Genomic DNA, 21,400 nt, shown 5'->3' on the forward strand with positions numbered 1-21,400 from the left:
GCTTTGAGTAAAATACTTATCCCTGTGCTTTTCCACTTACTGAAATTTGGCTGCTGTCCCTACACAAGACTAATCTTGTTCAGCAAAGCCACTGGTCATCTATACAGTGCCATAGAGCAAGCCTGCTGCCTCGTCTTGACTAGAACTCCTCATGCAGCACCTGTCATCCACCAGCCTACCTCCTGGAAGCTCCACCATCTTGGCCTTCTGATAAGATGCTCTCATCCTCCTCCTTCCTCTGGTTATTCTCTCTCAGCATCATACTGGTAACTTTTTTCCTCTCTTAAATGTCAGTGTTCCCCCAACTGTGATTCCTGGTAGCTTTATTCTTACAAAAAATTATCCCTAGTAACTTCATTTAAACCTAAGGGTTCAAATACATCTTTCATGCAAAACTCTAAATCCAAATGCAGAGTTCCAATTTCAGAGAGATATTCCACAGGTAGGTCCCTCAAATTCAACTTTTCTACTTTATCTCCCAAATTTTACCCCTTTTCTGTATTCCAAAGATTTACGATCAACAGAGAAATTATTCCAGATCCATTCCTCTCTCTTGTCCATATTCAATCAGTCATAAAGATTTGAAGATTTTGCCTTCACCCCTCAAGTATCTGTCCATCATGGGTATTTCCAAATCCCTCTTAGGTCATGTATTTCCACAAATGGCTTCAGTACTCCCTTCAATGCCTGTCTCCCATCTGGCCTCCCTCCTACTCACACAACACACCAATTTCCAAGTGATTTTCTTAACAAATAAAAAGAAATGTGTTCATTGGTGACTTGTAGCTTGTGTTCTGGCATATTCTATTTATTTCTTCTACTTAGAAGACCCTCTATTTACCTCCTTCTTTAACATCAAAATCCTATATGTCCTTCAAAGTTCCCTTCAGCACCTCTCTCCTGGAAAAGAAGCATGCATGGATTGCCACACACTCCTTCTTTTGTGCTAACACAGCACCCTAAGCACAGGAGTTTCATAAAATGTGATGAGTACAGCAATCACTGATTCCACTGATCATTCTCCCATAAAGGAGACATGACCTAAGGCCAACAGAGGCCACTGCACTCTTATTAGCTAGTGTTTGTCTCTTCATGTTCAATGTTTGTATCATATGAATTATTTCAGAAAAACTTATTTACATAAGAACTCCTATAAACAAACATAACCAGAATTGACTGTTAATAAATTTCTGGTGCAAACACATACACAAAGCAAAAAAATATAAGATAGATACTTCAGTTCCATATATTATTGCTGCTTTCCATAAGAACTTGTGTCATGCACAGTTACCATGAAGTAGACTCCTATTAAGGCTTCTCTGAGCTTAAGAAAACAAAGATGGACCACATTCTCTGATACTAACTATTTGACACTATATAATACTATTCTTCAGGATAAAACCTGTGCCTAATACGACCAGACCATTGGATGAAGTTATACAATCAAAAATAATATGATCGGACTATTGGATAGAGTTATACAATCAAAAAGCCAGCATTGGGCTGGGGTTGTGGCTCGGTGGTAGAGTGCTTGCCTAGCATGTATGAGGCACTGGGTTTGATTATCAGCACCAAATATAAATAAATAAAAATAAAGGTCCTCAACAAATAATAAAAAAAAAAACAACAGCATGGTGATTGGGACACATCTCTGAAAAAAAAAACTAATAATAAAACAAAAATAAAGAAAAGTTAACCATTATGAACCCATTCCACAGGCCCTGTCACAATACCCTGCTCAAATTAAAATATTACATCTTATAGGACTCTTTCAGTTTTTTGTCATTGATTTATCCTTTGTGGGGTATTTTTCCTAATTTATTTGCTTTTATAAATAATTATAGCATAAAAACCAAAGGAGCACAAAGTTCATAAGAACAATGTTATAACATCAGAGGGTAAAAATGTAAGCTGTTTGAAAAAAAGTTTTTTAAGAGTTCCAGTTTTCTAATCTGTGTGGCGTGTTGGCTCCTACCTAAATATAGTAAGTTTGCTTTAGTTACACATTTTTGGTTATGGAAAAAATGGTAGTGAAACTAGGGCTTGACATTCTATCTCCACTTATGACTCAATGTTATACTATTCCAGGAAGACAGATTATAAACTTGGATCCAGTAAGCCACTCAACATGAATTTTGTGCTCAAAGTAAGAACTCAAAAGAATATCGAATAAGATTGGGGGGGGGAGGATCATTAACCAATGTAAAGACATTAAAACATCTCTAATTGCAAAAAATTCACAGTCACATAGGTTAAGAACTGCATTTTTCAAACATACCTTGTCCATTAATTTACTTGCATGAAGACTCAAACTATTGAAGAATATTTTTTTGCTTAGCAAATGCATTTCTTCAATGGTAGTCAATAAAGTAGTTGCACTATTTCCAACAATGCCACTAAAAGCAAACAATATTTCAGATTGCAACACAGAAGCTAAAACAATTCAGTTTTTTTTTAGTATAATGCTTTAAAAAGACCTATATTGAAATGAAAGTTTTTATTTAGAATACAATTTATGAATCAAAAAAATTATTCCAGCTTCATATAAAATTATGGGTTTTTTTAGTTAATGATGAAAAAGGAAAACTGAAAACAAACTATATGTTGAGCATATTTATTTTGAAAATCCCAAATCCAAAATGCTCCAAAATCTATAACTTTTGAGTGTCATGTTATATTCAAAAGTTGCTTCAGAGCACTCTGGATTTAGGATATTCAGATTAGGAATGCTCAACTGATAAAGTCTATGTAAATATTTCAAAATCTGAAAACTTTTAAGTTTAAAATTCTTCTGGCCTTAAACATTCTGGATAAGGGATCCTCAACCTACGCTATTTTTAGTATTTCACAATCTCTTTTAGCACAACTGTAGGTTAGAACCTACCTCTGCAATGTGTAAACTGTACCTCTATTTTTCCTCTATAAGAGTAAATGAGTCTTGATTATCCAAGGCCTATTTTTAATTCTAAGAAAGGCATTCCATCAACAGCTCTACTAATAAAATAATTAAATTGTATAAATACTGAGTTCTTTTGATTACAACTGCTATATCAATAACAACTAAAATTATAGCTTCTCAATTTTAATATGGCTGCTTAAAAAGTAGGACCCTTAGACTAATTATGAAAAATCTGATATTTTGGAATATTCAATTACATTAGTACATTCCATAATTCTTAATTTACTACTATAAAATATTTCTTACATCCATCCAAATGGTTTTCCATTTTTGCCAGAATCTAAGATAAATATCCATATAAAACAAATACGAATTTTATTTTCCTAATTTATATATTAAAAGCAATTTTAAATTGTTTTTAGGGAAATTTTTTGTTGATGTGAAAATATACTATAATTTGGTAGCAAGTTATAATTTGTAAAGGCACAATAAAATCATATAATGCCTAAACCAGATTGCTCAAGATAAATATGATGACATCTGTAAATAATGATAAATAGTAAGTTAAAAACACAGCAAATTTATTGATAAATTATATATTACATGTGAGTTACTACAAAAGCAAATATGTATACTATATATCTCAATACATTCTACAACTGAAATAAATTGGATAAATTCTTACACAGTTCATACAAATTAGCAGTTAAAAAATGTTTAAAGCAAACAGTAAAATACAATCCAATTACTAAACAGGTATCTGTCACAATACCTGTATTTTTAAAAGAAATAAATATTTCAGTTAAAAATATTATAAGTGAAACACTAAAATAGATTATAAAGAATTCCCACATATGCCTATGCAAACAATCAAAATGACTATTCCTCAAAATAAATGTGTATATTAAGCAATAGTGGATATAAATTAAATGATTGCAAAAAGAAACTGATACTTTGATGAAAAAAAATGAAGAAATATCAAGATATATTTACAGTGTTTTGGAGTTACTGGTTGTAATTTACAGTTACTCAGGACTGGAATTTACCGGCTACTGAGTACTCACTAGTGTTCAGTAACTGGTTCAGACACTTACAGACATTTCTTCTGATATTTCACTTCATATTTCTACCCAACATGCTTATTTGCCTATTGCTGTTTTAGTTCTAGGTATTATATACTGATATAGATGACGAGAGTTAAACTCTTTCACACAGTTCTTTCCTACCACATATCCAAACACGACCTTCCCCAGCTTTCCTAATACACTTATGATTATAGGGTTCTGATAAATATTTAATGCTTACACCTTTATAAGCACATTAATACTATTCAGAGCTGAACAAGGAATTGGGGCCAGCCAACATGGTGAAGAAGCAGGCTGATGAAGAAGATGAACCCCACCTGACAGCCATGCAGTAGGCCTGGAGAGTAACCACCTGGACTGGAAGACAGGAGTGCTCCAAGAAGGAGGTCAGGAGGAACGAGGGGAAGAGGATTGCTTAATGTGTTAGGCTATATCTCTCAGAAGTGTACAGCCCATTTAATAGACTGGATCTAAAACAGTGATAAGGGCAAAGGAAAGTAAACAAACACAAAAACAGAGCAAATGTTCTAGGAAAGGATACAGAATCTAAGTGTGCTAGATTCCTTGTTTCCTGGATTCTACATCCAGGAAGTACACTGGTGACACTGTGCATGTTTCCTGCTATTCCCCCAAATTCACTGGCAGTTCTTCTACACTTTTCTTCATGAGTTTCTCCTCTTCCTGATGTCTACACACTGGCATGCCTGAAGACTCAGTTCTAGGCCTTATTCCTCACTCTTTCACTCCTTAAGTAATCTTTCCTAGTCCTATTGTTTCAGATATTACCTATATGCTGAAGACTACCAAATTTATAGTGTGGGCCCTCATTTCTGTTATGTCACTCACTCAAATCTTCTACTCTATGTTCACAGGTATATCATATTTGACTTGGCCCAAACGGAACTGGACTCTTTACCACCACCACTCCATCAGCCTATGCCTCTCCAACAGTTCCCATCACAACAAGCAACAATATCATTCCACCTTGTTATTCAAACCAAATGCTAAGAACTCATCCTTGACTACTCCCATCTCACATTACCTGGACAATTTATGTCCTACTGGCTGTAACATAAAATGACTCCAGAATCACCACCTTGAAGACTATCACTCTTGTCTAACACATTGTCTATGCTTCCTGAATACCTGCCTTGCTTCCCCTTAATGCCACTACATTATATTATCCACACAGTTTCCAGAGTAACTCTACTCATTACTCAGCTCTGGTCACACAAAATCCTCTCAAATCTTTCTCAACGACTCAAAGTCAAATCTAGATCTTCAGCCTGGTCTACAAGTCCCATATGACCTGCCTCTCTCTACCTTTCTGACTCCCCTACTCCTTCCAATTCATTATAGAGTTCAACCACTGGTCTCCGTTCTGAGTCTCCATAGTGCAACCTTTTCCTAGCTTCAGAAACAGTGTACTTCTGCCTAGGAGATCCCTCTCCAAGATCTTTCCATGCCCAACTTCTCCACATTATTCAGGACTCACAACTGTCACCTCCACTGAAAGAGCTTCAGAAATGTCACAAACATGCACCTACTCATATACAGTCACTTCCTATAATTTCTATTTCCTTTCTCCTGCTATATTTCTCTTCAGGGCTCTTATCACTATCTAAAATCATATGTTTCCCTTGTTAGAATGTAAGATTAGGAATTGTTTTGTTCATTGCTATTTCCTTAGCAACTAGAAAATCAACAAGTTTACAGTCAACTTTTTAACTGACTAAATGAGGGAATGTGTCACCAAGTAGAAAAGGAACATTCAAAAACACTATATCAAAAGATTTTTGATCCTCCATACCATGATCAAATATTGAACAATTATAATTCTCAGAGCCTAAAAAACCTATTATTATCTTTAAAATCCAACTGATTTTATTTATAGTGTTTTCTACATTAGAAAATAAGTTGTCATTACCTTCAAATAGGTTTTTATGCAGCACCATCATGGGTATTACCAAACAATTTTTTTAAATTACTTTATAACTTTTTTATAACATACCACTTACTATGTCTATTTGCTTTTAGTTGCTCCTATGTTTTCTAAGTATTTATCATGCTCATTTTAAGAAGTCTAACTCATTACAACTGGAGCTAATTTATTGTTAAAGTATGAGGAATATTAATAATAAGTTTGTATCTAAAATGTTATATTAACCCCAATCCTATCTCTGATCAGTGCTATAGCCTGTGGCTTAATTTTATTTGAAAATCTACCAATGGGATGTGATGCCCTTTTTTTAGATTGACATTTGAGTAGCTACTCTCAGTCTCTAAGAGGTAGATAGTCATCACTATAGTTTTTGTGGTGTTCTGTGAATTAGTGATTCCTGAACCTCTCTGGATCAGACAGTTATAACCCTCTTGGGTTTTAACAGCTGGAATTCTGATCCTGATACAGGCATACTGGATTTTAAATAATTTTTAATGGAAATATATGGAGACTATAAAAAATATAGCTTAGAAGGACACTGTTTTAACAATTCCACATACATTGCAGATTTCCAGTGACATAATACTGCTTAAGTGTGTACTACCAAAAGACATGCAAAGCAAAAATGAGTGCAAATTTTAGAATCAGACAAAGTTGCTTTTATGTAGAGAAGATAAAACTATCACTCTATTTTATCACTGATAGGAAACCAAATGCTAAAGAACAATTTAGGTTATTTACATCCAGAATAGGATATGTCACTCATTATGTCCTATAAAGTTGCTTCAGTTGTCATGGCCTTATTTACTAATATAGGAAAACTCAATAAATACTTTGAAGATCTATATCGTCATACAAGTTGTGTGTGTTTGTGTATGTGTGGTTTGCTTAAAGAAGAAAGAAAGCGAAATGACATCAAGGTAAATACGCAGGTATAACAGGCACATAAGGAATCAGACCATGTGGAGGTTCTACCAGTTACACTTAAGCACCCAATGAAAACAAAATATCTTATACTGTCCTCTAACTGATAAGAAATATCCCAAGGGATTTAACAAGCACATTTCATTATTCCACTTACCTGATTGTATGATGATAAAATTTGAGGAGATTAGAAATTTTATATAATAAAACTGCTCCAGGTTCAGCAAGTATCACTTGTTCAATTCGAACCTATTAAAATATGTAACAAAAATTAAACATTTCTTTAAAAATGTCTTTTCTTTATTAATGATGTGGTATGAATAGCATCAAAATTGAAAGAACAATTTCATTCATTCAGAGATCATAAAATACCTTCTTAATAGTAGTTTTCTTAGTAGTAAGTCATAAGAGATGATAAACATCTTAAACATAGGTATACTCTACAAAAACAATCTGTGATCTGCAGAATTTGGCTTAGGGAAATTATCATCAGAAATATCACATAAAATGGGGTCATTCTGAAGTTTATTACCAGTTTGAAAATAAATTTAGTTCAACAATAAATCACAAAAACAGTTGCTATATTCTTAAAACACATATCATTGGTGAAAATAAATGCTCTGTCACAAAATATTCCTCCCAAAATTAAAGAATTTCTTAAGCTATTGTGCCAAGTTTGTTCCTATTAATCAGAGTATAGGAAAGGAGATAAACTGTAAATTAGTATCAGCATATTTACCTAACTATAAAACTACTGGGGCAATAATTAGATCTGGCTCAACATTAGCTACGAGGACTATCCTCTAATTAAAATTCCATCTCTCGCTGATCTTTCTCTTCCCTTGTATTTCATTGCTAATGAACACACTCTCAACCACATTGATATGTGTCTACTTACATGTTGCATCTGCCCTTAAGCTACTACTTATAATGTAGCTTCTTGCTTTCCTAATTCTACATATGAACACAGACACTGCACTGTGTTTTCTGCTTCCTTTACATCTTTGCAGCATCTGGTAGAACAGCACATACACAACAGATGTTTAATAAATCCTTTTGAAAGTTGAAGTTTCTCTGTAATTGGATTTCAGAATATGTCACAATGCCAACAAATGAAACCTGATAAAATGAGATTTATAAATGTATGCGTAACACCATACAAAACCTCTCGAATTACAGAAATTAATTTATCTTTACACTGATATGTTTATAAAATTGATCCTTTGGAATAAGGCAACAGAAGAGCAAATTACACTATACTGCAAATCATGAATGGCATTTGAATTTAAAAATCGTAATTCCACTTGATGATTTCTTTTTAGGCCTCATGGAAACTTAAATTATATCTTCCATCAATAAAATGATATTTTTTCTAAATATCAAATATAATTATTAGAGCAAAATATAAAGGTTGTTAACTATAGACAGAGTTTTTCCTTAGCAGATTTATAACACCATCTGAGATTATCTGGCAACCTGCCTTCTAGAATTTAGAGGCATCAGGAAAATATTCTTTATTCCAGTTCTCTTCAGACAAAGAGAAAGGAGTGACGGGTGGGAAAGGAGGAAAGAAAACGCAGAGGGAATAGAGGGAGAAAGGAAGAAAGAGGAAGGAAAAGCAATGCCCACCTGAAGGGTCATGCCACAAAGGCTTTGAGGGAAAGGGCCTCTGCCAGTGAAGGCAGACACTACGACAGAGGCGGGCGGCAGCATCAGGAGATTCACAAATGACACACCAAGACTGATTTGTCTGCCACAATGAAAGGAGCAACATGTCTTATGAGAGCTAGTAAGAGACCAACCATTAAGCAAAAGCCAGAAGTATCAGGAAAAACAACCAGAGACCAGAGAAACAAAAATAAAAAACATAAAAAGAGACTCAAGAAGTGGTAGCAGCAAGGACTGATTGGAAATTAAAATGGCAATGACTGTGAAGGACAAACATCATTACCAGAACTTTAAAGTAGATCTAAAGTTTGTGTAACAGTTCTAGCACATAATAACCACTCAGAAAATCATAACTATACTATGAAAAGGCAAGGACGGGACAGGCAGACATTTAAAGTAGCAAAACAGGCAGTCCAACAGCAGAAAAGCTGGGCAAGACATAGGAACAGTGGCTCTCTTCTCCAGGGCCAGCAGGAGTGAGGAGGCATGAGAAGTGTTCCTGGGGACCCGGGGAGAAGGGAGCCAGGAAGGGATACTGACAAGCCTCCCTTGCCTCAGTCTCACAGGTAAGGCACAGAGTAGGAAAACGTCCCCAGGTCTCCAGCAGTCCCTGGGGGCACCATGAGTGTATCCTGCAGTACAGTATTCAGCTCTACTTTCCATACCATTTACCTTCATAAACACCCATTTTCATAGAACCCACTGTAATTTACATACATTAAATTTTTATTAAAAGAAATAGAATCCAAATGAGGGCTGCATCTTTCAGGAATCTAGAACATTTACATTAAAGGACCATCTTACCCATGGGCTTAAAGAACAAAAGGTTGTGTGTGTGTATGGATTCTGATGTTTCTAACTATAACTTAGCAGTGAATACACCTTCAAAAGTAATGGGTTGGATGTTGATGAGCCATATTTAATTTTAAGTTTAGGGCACAGATTTTTTTTTTAAACAGGAAATAAGTATAAAGATCATGTCTTAATGCATATGCTTACAAATATTTAGTCTACAACCTATGAAATTTTACTTTATTAGGACAAAGAAAAGGCTGAACAGGATAGAGCAAATAAAAAATGAAGATTCTCAAATGTATCTATGACCACTGAGACCATTTCTTTATACTTCAAAAAATCAAAATTCCATGGGCTGCGGATGTAGCTCATTGGTAAAATGCTTGCCTAGTATGCATGAGGTCCTGTTGGGTTTCAGAACGAACAAAAGAAAACAAAGCAAAACAATGTCTCAAAATCAAAATATCCCCTGTCCTTTAAAAAAAATCATTCCTACAAAGAAAAAAGACTGAATTGACAGAAAGGCAGTCAAAACATCTAATATCATATGTCATTAAGAAAAGATTAGTTGTTCGTCTAGAAGAAAGAAATGTTGTATTAATGGAATGCAAAAGCAGATAATTTCTAAGAAAAAATTCAGAATTATACTTGCAAAAGAAAATATTAAAGTAAGATTTCTTTTTCCTCAGTTAACAACTACATCATTGAAGATGATATCAGATAGCCAAATGAAGTCACATAAGAGGAAAATTCTTCAATAGTGTAACATTTTCTGTGAGTGTATAAAGGAAGGGAAGGTACAAGAGTTGTTGGATCATGACATAAATCACTACCAAGCTCATTTGACTATAACAACTGTGAACACCTCTAAAGCATTCTCTGCAGTATGCAATAAACATTACTAGCATATGGAAAGATTTAAGATTTCTGCCACTTCAGAAACCAAAAGGATTCTTTTTACATTTTACAAATAAAAAAGGTATTTGTTAACTGTATTTCTTTTTTACCTTTGGTATCTTACATTACAATTTGCCAGGGATGGTCACAGTAATGTCCTATAATTGTTATCAACACTTTTCTGTGTATATACATTTAAGGAAAATGACATAAGAATTTCTAAGTACATTTTAAAACAAAGGCAGACTTGAGTATAAAATTTTTTATGTAGGTAATAAGTGTTAAACAAATTTTTTTCTTTATTTTTTGTTTATTTATTTTTATGTGGTGCTGAGGATAGAACCCAGTGCCTCACATATGCGAGGCAAGTGCTCTGCCACTAAGCTTCAACCTCAGCCCCGAGTGTTAAACAATTTTAACATAGAACATTTCTTAATCAGACTGACAGGAAACTATAAGATCCATTGAAATATCAAAGAATTATAATCTTTTATGTAATTATTTTTTTAAAAAGAAAAGCTGCAATAGAAATAATACTATAAGTAAGGAAGGGACAAATAGGCAAGGCAGATAAAGTACAATTTACTTATCAAAGTGACTAGGAGTTTCACTTAACCATAAGTGACTAGAAAAAGGTCTAAAAAGTATAGGGGAAAAAAATGTTATTGTTATTTTTCCTTTTTTTTTTTTTACTTTTCTAATAACTGTTGTATACAAAGCAAGCAACATTTATATGAGCTATAAATGTCTGAAAATCAAACTATGAAAAACATAGTTCATTTGGGAAACATGTATAAAATACTTTGCTATTTGTTTACAGTTGTTACACAACTGGACCCAAAGATGATCAAGTTATAGTAATAATTAAATTTGGCTGTGTTGTCTTGAGATTTTCTTGTCTGAGATAAAATATAAAGAAAAATTTCAGAAATAAAAGAAATTAGTTTGAACCTTAATTCTTGATATAAATAAGCCACAAAACTCACAAATTTCAACTTCTATATGCTAAATTGAGGTCAGTCAACAAAGAAAAGACAACAATTACCAAGTATTCCATAAATACTAATAAAAGAAAAGAAAATCTGCTCAGGAGTTTAGCACTAGGAAGTATACAGTTATTTCATTTAGTCCTCACAGTGACCCTTGACAGCAGTTATTCCCACATTCAGGTTAAAATAATTAGAAAATAATGGTGCAGAATAGTTAAGCAACATACGATTAAATGGCAAAATGGAAAATTCTGCCCAAGTTTGATTCCAAATTTTGTTCCTCTAATGTAAATAATATTGATGATGATAATAGTATACAATATTATTTTAACCTTTGATTAATAATTATTTATTGCTATAATAAACAAAAGATTACTGTGTATGAAGTAATAAAACAAATTAACATTTTCATAGAAAATCTTTAAGAATAAAAACAGTTATTTTAATTTAAAACACTTTTCTCAACTAATTAATGTAAATAACTATGGGAAGTAATCTGTAAAAAAAAAATAAGTCAATATATGCAAACTAAGAATATTTTTAATTTTCTTTCTCAGAGAAAAAACTGACAATGATTATATTTAAATATACTTTATTTGAGCTTGGTAAATGTATTAACAAAATAACAGCTTTAGCTCAAGCTATTATCAGTTTCTTTAAACTCATGAGAATAAAGCATTGTTTAACCAGACACTTTGTAACATATAAAAAGAAAATATTTTACCTTTAGAGGTCTGCACACACCTTCAGTGATATGCCCAACAACTTCTTGAATATTTTCTTCAACACCTAAAATTAAGTACTCAAAATTAAAAATTTTTTCCATGTAACTTTTTCACATAAGTTCTAAAAGCTAACAATAATACCAGGATCAATGGCATTAGTGACATTTAAAATAACCATAACAATATTGTATTAAGTTTGATATCTTTGGGGACATTACTAGTTGTCTTAATAACATTACTAATTGTGTCAATGACTAATGTGTGTCTCACAAAGTCTTCTTAATTCCTTTGACTGTTAAGTAAATAAAATGAACATTCATTGTGAAAAAAGAGTAACTATATGAAATGGTAAAAAAGACCATGAAACATATCAACTGAAGGAAGATGTGAAGATGTGCTAGCACTTGTTCTACAAAAACCTTATTCAAGGTGCAGCACAGGGCACAAAAACTGACAAGGACAAAGATGAAAAACAAACACTGCAATCTCACAGAGACAATAACATTTTTAAAATACCAACTATTTATCAGGCACTGTACTGGGTAATGACATTTACTACTTATAACTACCTTCATCTTTACATATAAAGAAACAGGCTCAGAAGATTTAAGTTACTGCTGTAGAATAACCTATTTCATCTAATTTATACATCCTACTACATACTATATATACTATAAGTAGACTATATATTACTATTTTCTCTACCTCTTAATATTGCCCCTCATGTATACTTTTCTAAAACACTTTTAAAGAAATACATTTTTTTAAACTGGATAATAACAGATTTTTAAAAATTTAAAAATGGAGAATATGCCAATCTAAGATATATATAGCATCTAATATTAAAGAGCTGAAATTTATGAAGTAAGTATTATCACCAATTTGTACATGGCCTCTTATAGATCATGTGATAAACCACAGTGATGTACGGCTGAGCCACACAGAACAGTCAAGTATTACCAGATGAAATATTTCCCTTCACTTCCTATCAAAGAGAGCATCTCTCAATTACACACCAAACCCTCAGACTCTAACCAGGCCTTCGAAGGCAGTCACAACTAAGATGATTTAAAATTCTATAGATATTAGCAGCTATTAAATGTAGTCATTGTTCTCCCTTGAAACCAAGACAAAAATTTAAAGTACATTTAGTACACGTCGTAACAAAACCTCTTTATAATGGTTTCATGAGAATGAAAAAAGATGCTTGGTGATAGAAATAAAAGAATTAGCAACTTAATGACAGTAAGCAAGTTACTCAGTCTGTTTACTCACAGATACAATGAAGTTAATACCAATTTTTACCTTTAAAGTGTCAGGGTGAGGATCTGAAATAATACACCAGACACTCCAAAAATGTTTTAAGAGCAAAACAGAAGAGCGTAGGCTTGAAGCGGAAGGTAAGAGGGTCTGCTACAAAACTGAACTGTGCATGACAGGATGACAGCAATGAGGAGGAAGTCTATTAGCAGCATGGGGTGGGGGTAGTCATAGCAAGGATGAGGAATAAGGATGTTTACCAGACCATCTAGATGTGAAGTGTTTATCTCAGTGAAGAAGATGGGCAACAAGAACAGAAATAGAGAGCCTCAAGAGCCTAGTGCTGCTTTCTGCCTGGTATTAGCAATACAGTACCCATTGTGCACTCACCTTGTGCTGTTACATGCTTCAGGAGGGCTTCCAGGTGTTCCTTCTCAGAAGCAGTAGCTTGATGAAGCCATGCCAACATATCTCCCACATACCTAATGACAACTACATGTTAGTAAAAATGTCTTGGGAAAAAGATCAACTGATGTCTCTACTGACGTCGATTACTGTACCTCAAAGGGTCGTGGGAGTGCATTTCAATGGGCCTGGGGGTACCTCCAGGGCCCCCTCTTGTAAGAGCATCAATAAACCCACGAACAACTGTACTTCGCCTGGCTGTTCCAAATTCATCTAAGGTATACCTAGAAGACAAGGTTATATGAGAGAGTTGGGGTTTTTTTCCTAAATTATATCAAGCTAATCACATAATTTCTAAGATAAGCAAACACAGTTAAAACATCTTTGGGTATTCTTTCAAGTTATATTGGTTTTAAATTAAAAAATAAATATTGTGAGGTAAGTTTAGCATGTTGAAAATTCAGTCTAAAAAGTATAAGAAAGAATGCTTCTCCCAAGAAAGAATGCTGGGACTGGGATTAAAACAGTTCCTTATTCCTCAATGGCAACAAGGAATAGCGCCCTGGATTAGCAAAAGTAAGAAAATCGAGCCAAGGTGGGAATCCTGAACTCTTCAGGTTTTGGTTTCTTTGCAGTCCAAAATATGATGTTCTATAGTTTTATGTGAAATCATATACCTAATTCTCAGAAGCTGGTTATAATTAGGACTGTGTAATCCAAAAATTAAAACTTTTTCTTCTACATTAAAAAATTCTCCTTATGATACTATTACAACTTACCACCAAAATTTGCCCCCCAGATTGTCATCCATTTTTAAAAGCTTATTTTAACTCCACAAAATAGAGATTAGATGTTCCTTAAGTTTATTAACCAATCATGCATACATAACAAATATCTCTTATTTTAACAGACATTTAGAAGTCACCTATTGTAACTGAAAATGGGGGAAAGTTTTTCGACAGTGAAGGGGGGAAGACAGGAAAATTTGGGGAGCAATTTATGAGGATGGCCTGGAGCTGCCAGGAGTACCCATTTCATTGACTGGACTCTGCTCTTATCATTATCATTCCTAACACCCATTCCCCAGTTAAAAATTTTATTTTAATGTATGCAGGAAAAATATTTGTATCAACCTAAAGTCAGCAGATTTCACACCCGACTTTTAAATTCCTAACATTTTCTCCCAGTCTAAATATTAAGAATTATTTTTCATTAACCAATAATACCTTAACAAAAGTTACCAACATTTCCCAAAGATTTCCAGCAGAACTCATTCCTTAGGTCCTTCTGCATTCTTTGGCATGTTGCTAACTTAATGAAAACTCCACATTTTGTTAAATATGAGAAAGCTGGAAGATGTATTATTTTCAACTAAAAGAAAAGTGTAGTGAAGTGGCAAATAACTAGAATTTTTAGGAATCCAAACCTTTTTTGAGGACTGTTCACTATTAACTAGACTGTGGTTCTTTGTGTGTGTTTTTGCTTTCAATTAAAAGGAAATAGTTTTGAAATTCTCTGCAGTGACACGCCAGCCTAGGAAAGGGAAAATGCACTACAAGCAAGGCCTGTTAAACTACATGACCGCCCTCCATTTTTTTTTAACATGAGAATCAAAATGCACACTTCTATTTGGATCTCTTACTCTTCAGTTACACATATGATCTATGTGAATAAGGTATCTGATCCTGTGAAATAAGGCACTTATGATCAGACTACCCATTACAGTAAAAAATTCATACACCTTTCACTTTTTAACTGCTTTTTTTTTAGCTCTAGAGAGACACAACTTTATTTTATTTATTTATTTTTATGTGGTGTTGAGGATCGAACCCAGTGCTCCACACATTCGAGGCAAGTGCTCTACCACTGAGCTACAACCCCAGCCCAACTTTTCATTTTTTAAATACATAAAACTAATCTCCTTTCCTAAAATGCTACCATAGTAAAGAAAAACAACATGATTTCTGTTCCAAGATTGTTCATGGGGGGGGGACAATTATACCAGAAACACATAAATTCACTGGTTATTTTAAATGGGAGGGGATAAGCAACCCAGGTAAACATTGCAATTTAACAGATATAATATGGGATATTAATAAACATTATGATCCTTCTGCAAAACAAATATAATTTAAGCAAAACAGACTGAGCCATGAAGAACCTTCAAAATATCCGTGGCCAGGAAACATCTTTCTCAAAGACAGGAAAATTTTGATAAAAATTAGACTCTCTTCCAATAAAATTCAAAATTTCAAAATGTTGCTTTATAAAGGTTATAAACACTCAAATTGTCTAAACATTCTAAAATGTCCCTAGTGTAATTTTTTAAATTGTGTTCATCTACATTAAATAAAAGAAAATTCTGGTTAAAAGGCAAATTAAAAGAAAAATTTTGATTAAAAGTCAAGTGATAAATGAAGAAAAATAAGTTTTGTAAAAACTACTACATTCTCAAATAAGTTATGTTCTGAGGGTTTAGAAAGAAAACGTATCTATTTTTTCATTTCCATTTATAATAAATTTCTTTTTAAAAAATTTCTGTACTTGATTTATTAAAATAATACATTAGTATTACAGTTATATACTACCTAAGAAACACTGAGTTAGGTTATTTTCAATAATTGATACTTTTCTTGCACATGATAACACATTTGAGACACAATGTACAGAGAAGCTTTTACACATAACTTAAAAGAAGTTCAAATACTGCCATCTGGTGGTTAACATGAAATATTAAGTTTTTCCTAAATTTAATGAAACTAAGCCTTGGAAGATAGATGATTACTTAAGAAAAGGCAAATTTTCTCTTTTTAAGCATTCATCATATCCCAGTAAATGTTCTTAAAAAAACTACTTCTCCATTCCACTCCCTAATGTCTCTTAAAGTCTTTTAAATTTGCCATCATTGTCCATTTCCTGGCACGTGTCTTTCCCAGATAAACCTTTACCACTCTATTTGCCTCTCCATTCCATCTTTCAAGCTTTTCCCCTGCTTGTCATATAGACCTTAAATACATCCCTACTTAACTATCAGTTTCTTAGTCATCTCCCTTCCAAATAAATAATATCTAAAACTTAATGCTATGGCCAAGCAATATTCTAAAGCACCTCATGTGAATAAACCAATTTAATCTTCACAACAGCCCTGCAAAGTATGTACCATTAGTATCTTCATTTTACAGCTAAGGAAAATGAAGCTTTCAAGGGCTTATTTAAGAAATCTGAATCAGCAACACAACTCACAATATCTAACCAACCTAGATGCCCTTCAGTAGATGAATGGACTAAAAATATGTGACATTATACACAATGGAATATTACTCAGCAACAAAAGGAATAAAATCATGGCATTTGCAGGTAAATGGATAGAGTTGGAGAAGATAATGCTAAGTGAAGTTAGCCAATCCCCAAAAAACAAGTGTCAAATGTTTTCTCTGACATGAGGAGACTGATTCACAGTGGGGTAGGGAGTGGGAGCATGGGAGGAATAGAAGAACTCTAGATAGGGCAGAGGGGCGAGAGGGGAAGGTAGGGGGCAGAGGGTTAGAAATGATGGTGGAATGTGATGAACATCATTACCCAAAGTACATGTATGGAAGACCCAAAATGGTGTAAATATACTTTGTATACAACCAGAGATATGAAAAAATAAGCTCTTTATGTTTAATATAAATTGTATTGCATTATTTTGTCATATACAAAAATATCAATAATAAAAAACGAGAAAGCATTTTCACAACTACAAATTAAAAAAGAAATCTGGCTCAGGAGGCTGTGGCAGGAGGATCACAAGTTTGAGGCCAGCCTCAGCAACTTAGCAAGGCCCTAAGGAACTCAGTAAGACCCTATCTTAAAATAAAAACTAAAAAGGGCTGGAGTTAATGCTCAGTGGAAAGTGTCCCTGGGCTCCATCCAGGTACTCCCCACACGCCACCCAAAAAAGAAATCTTACTCAAAACTTCACCTTATGAATTCATATTGAATTGCTTCTTTCCAAGTGTTGATCAAGAATGATAACTTACAGTGAGTACTACCTCACCCCAGTTAGAATGGATATTAGCAAAAGAAAAGTAACAAGTGCTTATGAAAATGTAGAGGAAAAGGAACTCTTATACACTTCTGGTGGGAATACAAGTTATAAGAGCCATTATGGAAAACAGCAGGGAGGTTCCTTAAAAACTAAAGGTAGAACTACCATGTGATGCAGCTATCCCACTCCTGGATGTTCAAAAGAAATGAGGTAAGAATGCAAACGAGATACACACATGTCTGTGTTTACTGCTTCACTATTCACAACAGCTAATATATGGATTCAATCAACAGATGAACAGATAAAGAAAATATGGTGTATACAAACATGGAGCATTGTTCAGCCATAGAGAATAAAATCCTGTCATCTGCACCAAATGGATGGAACTGGAGGACATCATAAGTGAAATTAGCCAGACATCAACAAACAAGTATTGTATGTTCTTTGTCACACTTGAAAACAAACAAAAAGTCAGGCTGAAAGCAGAACAGTGATTACTAGAGATTGGGAAGGAGGCCGCAGGGTGGAGACTGGAAGAAGGATGAATGGATACAATCCCTGCATGCTGTATGCATATAGGGAAAGAGCACAGAGAATCCCATTAATATATACAGTATGTGTTGGGAAATGGAAAAGTTACAATTCTGTAAAAATGCTGACTAGAGAAGTCAACTGTCCTTTTTATGTGTCTGAAACACAAAAAGGCACAGAAGCATCTTTTAGAACAAAACCTTATGAACAAATATTTATCTGCAGACAATGTTAACTAACACTTGATTAAAATTAAACACAAAATGTTTTACATACCAAGAGACTTATAATCAATGCCAATATATTTGAAGTAATACTAGAAAGAAATTTCAAAGTAGAAACAAGCTGCTAAGCTGCTGATCAACAGTGACCACGCACAACATTCAGGGTACTATAATCTGGCTCTTACTGCTAAATCAAGGGCAAACTTTTGCAATGAATCTCCCAAAAGCGCATGTTCGCTCTCAGTCCACATCTTTGCACCTGTTATTTCCTCAAGCTGGAATGTTGTACTCAGTAGCTTCTTCCATGAAAAATACTTATTCAACCACAGAAATCACTTTATAACTCTTTCCCTTAGGAAATATTCCCTGACGATCATTTCCTTCCCCTATCCCAGAATATGTGAACAACCCAACACCTGAGATACTGCCTCTAAACCAGCAATTAGTATATTTTATTAAAATGCACTTTCTTATGTCTGTTTCTATAAAATAAAGCAGTTTGATGGGAGTGTTTTATTGATGTTGTGTCTCCAGCACTCAGAACAATCTTAACACACTAGAGTGTTGCTGTTTTACACAGAAGTCCCAACCTTTGTATTCTGTAACTCCCCCCACCCACATACACACACACACACACACACACACACACACACAGGGAACTGAAGTCAGTGCCTTATATGTGCTGGCCCAGCACTCTGAGCTACATCCCGAGCCCTGTATTCTCTAAGTCTATGATGGGATAAGTAATGTTCCAATCAGAAAGTAAAGAAGAAATCCTCTGAAAGAGATGTTTCAGAGCAGGATCCGATCAATAGCTCTGTACAAGTTCCTTGGCTGTTTACTTGGGTTTCTGAAAGCTTATTTTCATACTACTCCAGGCATTTTTTAAAAAATATTTACTTTTTATTTTATGAGAAATAATAAAATGCAGGATGATTTATAAATAAACAAGCTAAATGCATAGGATTCTCATCTAAAACATTACCATGGAGTTCCTGATTGGTAATAATTTATAAGGTCAAAGACCAGGATCCTCTCTTTACTTGAATCCTACTGATGGAACCTACTGATGGAAATACTCTTATTTCATCTCTGGGTGATTATATCTCACAGACCCTATATGACTGTCTTCTCAAAGGAAGAGTTGATATAGGAGTTATAGTGACTTATAAGGCAGTTAATGAGATAACAGGCTAATTAAGCCACTCAACCTCCACATATCTAGGAGGACAACTAGATATAAGACACCTTGGTCTTCCCATCCATATTGTGTTCTGTAGCAAGTAACATTCAAATAATATACAACAGGGTGAAAATATCACTGAAAAGCATAATTACTTAAGCTATTATACATGAATTTGTTAGTATTAAAAAAATCAATAAAAATTATCAAAGAAAATTACTTATATAATACATGTCTATAATGTAGGGCCTTCTTACTTGTATAACACAGGTCTATCCTGTAGGGCTTCCATTGCCTGAGTTAAAACTGGAGATATGTCACACGACTCTTGTGTCAATGCTCTGCATTCACCTGTAAACAACATTATAACCTTGGTTAAAATTAAAATTGGATATTTATTATGTCCACTGTATACCAGCAATCTAAATTCTAAAAATGCTTTAAAAATGTAGAGAATATGTCAATCAAAACCTATTTTATATGGTCAACCAAACTAGAAAAGTAAGTTTAAATACTTATATAACCTTACATAACCACAAATGCTGTCAACCATACTCCAGATCTGTATTTTTTTATTACAGAAAAACTACAGTTCTGGAAAAAAAAAATCAATGAATAAACATTTACTGAATTACTGTCATATACATGGTAGTATAAGGGAGGGGAAAGGAACACTAAAAATACATTATCAGTGCATTTCCTCAAGAGCAATATTTAAATAGTGTGCTAAAATGTTAGTGTGCATAACTGATATATGGTAATAAAATTATAATTTCAAAATAGTTTGGATTTTATGAAACTGTGTGTGTGTGGTGCTGGGGATCAATCCTAGGGCCTTGCCCATGTGAAGCAAGCACTTTACCACCCCACTGAGCCACACCCCAGACCCCCAAAATTTACATTTTAAACTAAAAAATATCTACGTCAACATTTTCCTTATTTTACTATTCAATTTTATCCATAAAGTGCTTACAAGTTAACTACTATGTTCAAAGAACTTATGACTTGTTCAGAAATTCCCAATCTTCTGGTATATGAGGACCTTGCACCAATAGTTTATTTTCTAGCATGCACTGACTGAGAAAAACCCAAGCATCTCTACGTGGCTCCACAGAATGTAGGAGTCAAGGTCCAATGGTAAATGTTGAGAACCACTGTGTCATCTGTAGAGATCGCAGAAAGAAATGTGAGGCAATGTCCTTGCTGTTGAGAAAGTAGAAATCCAACTAGAGAGATAAGATGTATGTGTGAAAAGTTATATCATAACAGTGTAGCATAATTCTGGATGCTAAATAAATATTTCCAGAGGTTAGTGTTCAGAGGGGGAAGTCACTATGCTTTACTACAGTTATGGATAATTCTAGAAGACACAGAACCCTAGCACTAACTTGAAAGTTGAGACAGGATTTGAGTTCCAAGAGAAAGTCAGACAACTCCTGATGGGAACAGACAATGTAAAGAAGAGAGGCAGAAAAACAAGCAGGCTCAAAGATAAAATCATCCAGGGGCTGTGGCTATGGCTCAGGGGCGAGGCAGTGGGTTTGATGGATGAAAGGAAGGAAGGGAGGGGAGGGGAGGGAAGGGAAAGAAGGGAAGGAAGGGAAGGAAGGAAGGAAGGAAAGGAAGGAAAGAAGGAAAGGAAGGAAGGAAAGGAAGGAAGGAAAGGAAGGAAGGAAGGAAGGAAGGAAGAAATTGGGTCCATCTACAACTAAAAAAATATTAAAAAAAAAAAAAGATAATTCATCCAAACCAGAGCACTGGATTTTCACATACACTAGTACAGGTGTAACTGGCTAACTAGATTTAATTCCAGGTCCTTCCAACAGTGAGCTGGTAGTAACAC

General features: G+C 34.1%; 1 protein-coding gene across 1 annotated transcript in view; it reads right to left on the bottom strand.

Moving 5' to 3' along the window:
• The window catches only part of Cog6 (component of oligomeric golgi complex 6), a 73,225-nt gene that overhangs the window by 31,983 nt on the left and 19,842 nt on the right, over positions 1 to 21,400 (bottom strand). The window contains exons 8-13 of the mRNA XM_076871996.1: positions 19,815 to 19,908; positions 13,745 to 13,873; positions 13,575 to 13,666; positions 11,924 to 11,988; positions 7,008 to 7,099; positions 2,279 to 2,396 (exon numbers count right to left, since the gene is read on the bottom strand). Of these exons, the coding sequence (XP_076728111.1) occupies positions 2,279 to 2,396; positions 7,008 to 7,099; positions 11,924 to 11,988; positions 13,575 to 13,666; positions 13,745 to 13,873; positions 19,815 to 19,908 (590 nt within the window). The remainder of the gene's footprint in view (positions 1 to 2,278; positions 2,397 to 7,007; positions 7,100 to 11,923; positions 11,989 to 13,574; positions 13,667 to 13,744; positions 13,874 to 19,814; positions 19,909 to 21,400) is intronic.

Source organism: Callospermophilus lateralis, chromosome 12 (genome assembly GCF_048772815.1).
Source record: "Callospermophilus lateralis isolate mCalLat2 chromosome 12, mCalLat2.hap1, whole genome shotgun sequence".
NCBI classification, from domain to species: domain Eukaryota; kingdom Metazoa; phylum Chordata; class Mammalia; order Rodentia; family Sciuridae; genus Callospermophilus; species Callospermophilus lateralis.